Source organism: Protopterus annectens, chromosome 7.part0 (assembly GCF_019279795.1).
Source record: "Protopterus annectens isolate FY-2018-M chromosome 7.part0, PAN1.0, whole genome shotgun sequence".
Lineage (NCBI taxonomy): Eukaryota > Metazoa > Chordata > Ceratodontiformes > Protopteridae > Protopterus > Protopterus annectens.
Genome location: NC_056739.1, coordinates 874,897,180 through 874,905,956, shown reverse-complemented (window position 1 = coordinate 874,905,956; position 8,777 = coordinate 874,897,180). Strand labels below are relative to the sequence as shown.

General features: G+C 43.2%; 1 protein-coding gene across 1 annotated transcript in view; it reads right to left on the bottom strand.

Annotated features, from left to right (window-relative positions):
* Positions 1 to 1,692: 1,692 nt before the first annotated feature.
* The window catches only part of LOC122806756 (ras-related protein Rab-8B), a gene marked incomplete in the record, with an annotated part of 475,375 nt that continues 468,290 nt past the window's right edge, over positions 1,693 to 8,777 (bottom strand). The window contains 1 exon segment of the mRNA XM_044077449.1: positions 1,693 to 2,602. Within this exon segment, the coding sequence (XP_043933384.1) occupies positions 2,510 to 2,602 (93 nt within the window).

The following is an 8,777-nucleotide window of genomic DNA, read 5'->3' as shown; positions in this document are numbered from 1 at the left end:
ATTCAGCATCAAAAAATGTTGATCCAAGAAAATATTCTGAAGACAGATTAATATAGCTGACTAAATCACCCATCTGTCAAGTCTACAGTCCCTGATTGCAATGGTAAACGTGATACTCTTCTCTGCCTGATGTGCAGTGAATAATCATTTTTCACAAACACTGCTGTAGACAACTTCCTTTTGGTCACTGTTTTGTCAGGATCAAAGCTTTCTTCTGGGATGATTACATCTTTATTAATACAGGTATTTGTCTGCTTTCTCATGGCCAGGTTTGGAGCAAACATTGTCTTTTCAATTAAATCCTGCAGTGGAACACCAGTCCAGTTGTTTATGTGTACTTTCATAAAATTAAAAGTCTGCTCCTTTTCAGCTTCTCTGTTATAGCAGAAAAACTAGAGTTCTCTCTGTGCACTATTTTCTCATTTTTGAAACCGCTGTTGAGAAGCCTCATACTCGGCCAGCCTTTTCTTCATTTCAAACTCCAATTTTTTGCAGTTTTATTAGTTTATCTGAACAGCTACTTAAAGCTTCTCCTATTTTCCAAGGCTTTTTATTTCAGTTGATATACTCCTTCAGTTTTTTATTTTAACCCCCTTTGAGTGCATTTGATTTATTTTCCTCTAAATTACTGGAAGCCATGCCGTGTACCAAAGATGAAATTTGAACTTTTTTGGGGGGGGACGACAGCTGCAGGACTTACACCATCTGACATTTTCTCTTCTTTGCTGGTTGATTTTCTCTCATGTTTCCCAAATTTCTTTTTTTACTGACTAAATACTAGCCTGTGACTGAATTCTACCCAAACCCCAAAAAATTCAGTGGCCCTTTATCCATTTCTGTCTTCATGCAAGAAGAGATGAAATCAACCTGTTGACCAGTGTGTAAACATCTTGGAAGTCCACTTGCCTGTCTATTTGTGGCTAGCCTTCACTTGTTTGATCTTCGTGACAACTGCCTACCACAGGAGTCTTCTTAGTGGATTAAAGACGGAACATACAGGACTACCTAAAAATGTAAAGGTACTGTATAGGAAACTACTTAACACAGTATAGTACATCAGAATATGAAAACAGTGGGGTTATCACATAGTGGGTACTTGACTACCTTGTCACACAAAATAGTTCACGACTCAACAGTAATAGATTAAATGTTGTTAGGTAAAGGAATTTTCCTTGCTGCAATTCCTCACTGAGCTCAGCCCTCACACTACCCTGTGTACACAACTTTAAAATGCTAACATGGACAGTTGACAATTTGATATGGGTCTCAAGCTCTGCAGTACAACTTTGTTAGATCATACCCTTGAAGACAAGCACAACAGAAAATCTGTCAGGAGTTAAAATCAGTTAACATGTTCACTGGTGGCTGGCAGTTTAGCACACATAATTAAGGTTATGAGCCGACAGAGAGCTTTATTTTGAAGTCCTAGGTTTGACTTCCTCAGACTCCATTTGTGTACTGTATAACAATCACAGTTACATAAGCAAACACTGTTCATATGCTGCCACTGCAATGAGCAGTACCAACTGGTCTTACCTGTTAACAAATGCATATGAAACAACACAGTAAACATAGATCATCTACATTCAAAGTATTAAAAAAATACTGGCAATAAAGGTTCTCATTTCATCAATCTTTTGATGGAACAGTAACTTCCTTCAATGCCGTTCTGAAGATTCGAGAGACAGTAACTCGTGTTAGCAAAAATAATAGTCTTTAATTTGTAACATTTAAAAAAGAAACAGAAAAATTAATACTACATTTCTACACACAGAATATAATAGTCAAGCAGTAGCTTACACAAGTCAGGCAGTGCATTTAAAACTTGAAATGATTAACAGTGCTAATTTCTATTAGTCAATACTGTTTTTAAAAGTAATTAAATATGCACTGCACAAGGATGGAAATCCTGGCATGCATAATTAAACGGCACAACTGTTACAGTTAAGAATAGGTAATAACAGGTTAAAAAAACGATTTTCAGGGGAAGTGAGGCAATTTTTGTTAGTCTGAAATTTGATAGACTAAGTTATTTTACAATGACTTTCCATGAGGGAATAAACAAAGCATCCTAACAAGTCAGAGGATTTGGTATTCAATGGAAAGGCAATAATTTGCAAGTAATCAAACCAATGTAAATATTATACACTGCAACATTGTAGTCAAACAATGCATTAAGACTGTGCTATCACAGGCAATCCACAGGCTAAAACCAATGTGCAAATTTTTAAGAAACTTGGCAGTTTTTTGCAACAGGCATAAGAAAACTGAAGAAACAAGTCAGAATTCACGTCTCCACTCTACTGCTTCCTGTTTTGTAAGAAGGAGCCTGGCACATCAAGGGGCTGTTGCACCTCTATATTCTGCTCCACAGTTCGTCAGTGAGCAAATGACCATGGAGCTCTCAGCAGCTGCTGCTGGTATGGTACTTCTGAGCCAGAGCAATGCTATGCTTTTAGAGAAGCAGAAAACTCTCCTAGGTGTGCTGCAGTCTTTGTTAGGAATGCCATCAGAGCAACAGACATCGGAAGAAACTGCTCTTTTTCGACCGACCTTCAGTTATTTTAACTGGTCCACCTCCACTTGATAAATTGCTGTCATTCTAAGAAGGAATCAAATAAGTAAAATGAAAACAAATGCAAATTGTGAGATAGCAGCTGTTCTCTTTTAAACGACTAGACCTACTTCTAAAACAGCTAATGCATGACCAATTTGCATTTAACTGCCTTTCTGGTCATTTTAAGAAAACTGCAAGGTTGACTGCTACTTCTAACGAGTTATTCTACAGTCACACCAAACTAACTACCCTACTCAATACTTTAACAGTGTAGCTGTGCAGTGTTACTCAACATAAAATTACACGTTGGAAGGCACTCACCATAACTGTAGTAACATTGCAGAAATGCATTCACAATACGAATGAGAGTAAATTACAAGCCAACACAATTCTGGAGAGACTTGTAGAGAATACAAGCATCTGGGGTACAAGAACATGGTTACCTCACAAGCAGTGACCATTAGGAAATCCATCTGTAAAGGAGACTGTAACCTGTGCTATTTGTTCTTTAGAAGCAGAGTCACCAGTAAGAGCACCTGTATTGCCCCTCCCCACCGCTGTAAACACAGAGGAAAGAAACACTACTGGCTAAATCATAGGGACTAAGATAATTATTAAACTCCAAACAGAACTTTTGCATTTTTACATATACATAGAAATATGAACTGTGGCTAAAGATTTATAGGAATTAAGAATCAACGGCTAACATCATGACTGAATAGGATTAGTAGAAGAAGCTGGGCAGTTTTTTTTTTTTTTTTTTTTTTTGATAAATCAAATTATGTCCTCACATTTCAAACCAATGCTCATATCTCTGGAATGATAGGATTTAAGAAATGTAAAATGTCAAACTCTTCAGGACAACTATTATAGTTGCAGTGTTCTTTAGGTTCTAGTACTTAATTGGACTTTGTCACAGTAAACACAAGATACACGATTAAACTTGTAATATTTTGTAAACTACTTAAAAAACTAACTACCAACTCAAGTTGTGCACATACGATCAGCAACATTCTGTTCATTCAGCTGAGACCTTTCATATGAGGGTCAGCAGTTCTGTCAGTGCTTATTAAAGTATTCAGAAAAACATGAATGTTCTGAAAATATAATTATACAATCTTGTCTTGCTGTATCCATGACTGTTTGTAAGCTTCTGAGCCCCCCACAAGCCTTTGTGTTGGAGTGCAGCCTTCTAGCTCATCAGTGGGAGTGGTAAGTAGTAGGTAGCCTTGTCTACCACAACAGGAGTGGTTCTTGGCCCAGGAATTGTACTTTATCGATCATTCGGGAAGTTGTCCATCTCTTTCAACTTTCTGGTTTAAAAGACCACATCTGCGCTTGTTTCCCATTTTTCCTGTAACTAACCTACTGGAAAGCACTAGAAAGCCTTAAACTGATGCAAGCCTTCTAGCTTAAAAGAGAGACTTTGGAGTGACTGAGCATCAGTTTTCGGTATTTTCTTGCTGTACTTAACTGTTTTCTGCCTAAACGCTGATTTTCCAGCACTTAGTGATTTAAAAGCTTGTTTTTTTCACATCTTGTACTTATTTGACTGCCTGCACTTTTAAAAAGTTTTTTGTTTAAATAAATTGTTTAACTGTTGTAGGCTACACAAAGTGCGATAGCCTTTTCTGATCGCTTGTAGTCGTTTAAAGCTATTTTAAGTGTACTTTTTACTGTTTTTGCCTCATCTTTTCAAACAAAAAAAAAATTTTTCTTGTTTCCTGCCTTTCTAAGCTAGTATAGTCCAGTTTTCAGGCTAGTGCTGAATTCAGGGCTGTTACAAGTTTGAGTTGCTCATACGTTACTTGGATAGAGGGAAGTTTCTCTGTTCACATGTGAGGGGGGAACTGAGCAACCATCTGTTCCTGGAGGAGTGGTTGCAGCCCAGAAGTCAGTAGTTTAAAACAAGAAGTTATGTACTCACCATAACGTGAGATGTATGTAGTCCATCTCGCCTCACATTCTTACCCGTGGGGTTGGAGCAGACTCGGCCAAACTTTTCTAGCTCAAAGTCTTTCTACTGGCTGGGCTAAGATGGTATCCCATGCTGCACTGCTCTCTATCCCCAGATAGAGTTTGCTGCGAGCACCAGCACTCATTCTCCATGCATAACACCTAAAGAAAGGAACAAACAAACCAAGAATGAAAGGAGCTCTGAAACCAGGCCTAACCTCCAGATCCTCCAGGATGGGGGAAGGCAGGGGGTAAGAATGTGAGGCGAGATGGACTACATACATCGAACGTTATGGTGAGTACATAAATTCTTGATGTCATGTAGTCCAATCTCGCCTACATTCTTACCAGTGGGACAGCGTCCCCAGCACCTAAATCCTGGGAGGCTCAGTGGAAAATACTCCTGAGCACTGTGGAACCAAAGGAAGACCTGTCCCTAGATACCACATCCAACTTGTAATGAGTAACAAAGGTGGGAGGAGATGCCCAAGTAGCCGCAGCACAAATATCATCCATAGACAATTTGGCCTGAAAAGCTGTAGATGTAGATACAGACCGAGTAGAGTGAGCCTTCACTCGAAACGGTAAATCTTTACCCCCGAGGAATAAATGAAAGAAATACAACTGGAAATCCACCTGGACAACGTGACGTTGGAGACAGGAGACCCAATTCTGTTTTCTGAAAAGGAAACAACTGATCAGATTTTCTGAGGTCTTTTGTTCTGTGCAAATAAAAACTTAATTATCTGTACACATCCAATTGATGAAATTTGAATTCTGCCTTGTTTGAGAACTGGGGAAAAAAACACTGGCAATTCAATAGATTGGTTAAGGTTACTGACTGATGCCACTTTGGGAAGAAAAGAGGGGTTCGGTCTGAGAGAAACCCAGTCTTTATGAAAAATTAATTGAGGGTTTGATTGATAAAGCTTGAAGCTCCGAAATGCGTTTCGCTGACGTGATGGCTACTAAAATGAGTCTTCCAAGTTAAGAATTTTAAATCGCAAGTGGCTGCAGGCTCAAAGCGGGGTGAAGTAAGACCCTGTAGAACAAAGTTCAAGTCCCAAGGCATAACAGGTTCCGATACCTGACGGCGAAGTAACATGCCCTTCAGGAAAGCCTTACAGAGTCTATGTGCCATCAGGCTATGCTAGTCTGCGACATGAAAGGTTGAGATCGCCGCCAATTGGAATTTAATGATTGCGGCCGCTGAACCCTGGTTAAAGAGCACAGACAAGAACTCCAATACAGACGAAATTGGAGCCGTGTAAGGGTCAATCTTTTTGGCATGTGCCCAGATTGAAAACCTCTTCCATTTGCTGTAATAAATCTTCCTGGTCGAGGGTTTATGAAAGGAAGATAAAATATGAACCACCTCCGGCAAAAAATGATGAAGCCTGACTAATGACAGAAGTGGAGTAGCCAGGCTGTCAACCGGAGGGTCCGAAGAGAGGGATGGAGCTGCCCTGACGTGTGTCAGTAAGTCTGGTTGTGGGTCCAGAATCCAAGGAGCATCCATAAGGTAGGGCTGGAGAAAGGGGAACCAAATTTTACAAGGCCATTGTGGGGCAATCAGAATCTTTATGCTTCCCAAGGACTGCGCTTTCTGAATAACCTTTGAAAGCAAGGGGACCGGAGGGAAGGCATATAGTAGACCAGAGGGCCAATCGTGGACTAGAGCGTCCCTAGGTGACTCCCTCTGGGGGGGTAGCAACGTGAAGTAGCTGCTGCATTTGGCATTGAGGGGACTGGCAAAAAGGTCGCAGCAAGGCTGCCCCCACCTGCGGAAGATCTGTTCTGCAACTTGACAGTTCAGGGACCACTCGTAAGGCATCAGAATATCTCTGTTTAGCCTGTCTGCGATCACAGTGGACTTCCCCGGAATGTGCGTTGCCACCAGAAAATGTTGGGAAGACACTGCCCACTGCCACACTTGCATGGCCTCTCTGCAAAGGGGATATGACTAGATTCCTCCCTGCTTGTTCAGACACCACACCACTGACATTGTCCAAGTGGATTGCAATAGTCCCGAGAGAAAGAAAACTCTGGAGTGCTTGCAACACTAGTAGCACAGCTCTCAACTCCAGGACATTGATATGCAGATGCATCTCGTGCTCTTGCCACTTGCCTTGGCTTGTCCTGCCTAGATAATGCCCCCCACCCCATCTGGGAGGCATCCATGGTCACCGTGGCAACCGGGGGCACAGGAACGAAGGGCCTTTCTGCATTCAGGTTGTCGGTGCAAAGTCACCAACTGACATCCTGTTTGCACCTGTCTGTGAGAATAGGGCGAGAAAGTGGAAGACGTTGGAGACCACTGGGCAAAGAGTAGCCACTGAAGGAGCCTCATATGTAACCTTGCCAGAGGGACTAACAATCACAGCAGCCATTGTCCCCAACAGTTGGAGGACCCATCTTGCCTTCGTCCTTCTCAGAGGGAGCAAGGCATGAACTTGTTGTTGTAGGACTGATTCTTTCCTGAGGTAGAAATGCCCGCATGAGGACGGTGTGTAGTTCGGCGCCTAAAAAAGTGACAGAGGGCAACAAGGCAGATTTTTCCCAGTTCAATGTGATGCCCAACTGTTGACACAGGTTGATAGCGTCCCTGATCTGAAATAGAGATGCCTGGTGGTGGCAGTAAGGTGCTAGTCGTCCAGATATGGAAACACTTGGAATCCCTGACGTCTCAGGTGAGCAGTCACCACTGCCATGCATTTGGTAAACATCCTGGGGGCTGTGGTGAGACTAAAGGGCAGGGCTCAAAACTGAAAGTGACTGGCTCCCAGCCGGAAGCGTAGGTGACTTCTGGATGCCCTGTCCATCTTTATGTGGTAGTAAGCATCCTTGAGGTCGATGGAGCACATCCACACTTCTTTTCCCAATAATGGGAGAATAGACTAATGTGACCATTCGGAACTTGGACTTCTGCACATGGGTGTTCAATTGACAGAGATCCAATATGGGTCTCGTCCCCTGTCCTTTCCGTTACCAAAAAGAATCTGGTGCAAGTCCCTAATCCGATCTGGTCTGAGGGGACATGTTGGATGGCTCCTTTTTCTAGCAGCTTTGAAACTTCTGAAGCTGCGTAATCCCTTTGACTGGGTGGAACATCCGGGATTTTTTTTGACTGAAGGGGGATTTGACGAGAAGGGAATGACATTATCCTCCAAAAATTATTTGTAGCACCCATTGGTCCTGGGTGATGTCTTGCCAGGCCTCCCGGTATAATGAGATTCGACCCCCGACTGGCTTCGGAAACGCACAGTCGGGCCTCCCATCAGGAGCGGCGGTAGGGAGAACCACGAAAGGAATCACGGTCTCCAGAGTTGCGGGGACCTCCTCTGCCCCTAGGGCGGAGTCTCCCTGAATAACCACCCCCTCCCCTGCCTCTTGAGGGGGGCTCACCTTGTGCAGCGGAAAAACCCTCAGATTTCTTGAACCACATTTTGCCACCCCTCTGGGCCTTGGGATAAGGCCTAGAGGGAAGGGAAAAACAGACTCCTACGGCAGAGAGCTTTTCCCTCCTGCTCACACCTGTTGAGAGTGTCTTTCACCTTGGTTCCGAACAAAGAGGAAACATCAAAAGGGGTGGTGAATGAAGACTTGAAGGCCTCCGCAAAGTGACAGACGCATCCAAGGCCTGCCTCCTAAGAGCAACTCCTGAACTTGCTGCCCTACTCACTCCAGCTGCATAGGAGGAGATTAGCCTCATGGAGGAGTTTGCAATGGAATTGAAGGTAGACAACTGAGCGTTGACCGTCTGAGCCACCGCCTCAGACACGTTACCAGTGAGAGTATCTTCAAGCTCCTTGAGGAGATCTCTCTGGAGCCGTGTAAAGTGTGATAAATAATTCAGTGACCGTAAGGTAAAGGTCACTGAAGAAAAGGTACACTTCCCGTACCGGTCCATGGTCCTAGACTCCTGGTTAGGAGGATGGATGGTGGAAGAAGTCTCGGCTAATTCCTTCTGAGTGGCAGCTGCCACCACCATGGCATCCACAGGGACTCCCTTAGACAGAAATTCCTTATCAGGAGTAGCAGACAAAAATTTACTTGGTCTCCTGGGGACTGGTTCCACAGAGTCAGGGATTTCCCACAACCTTCACCAAACCAAATCCAGAAGCTCGAAGGGGGGAGATGCGCAGGAGGCGGAGGGCTGAGCACCAAAGGGCCTTCAGGAAGACAGACTCCTCCTAGGAGGGGGCTTTGGATGGCCAGTTACCTCTGCTTCAAAATCTCTAGGATGTCAGAGAAATTAACATCC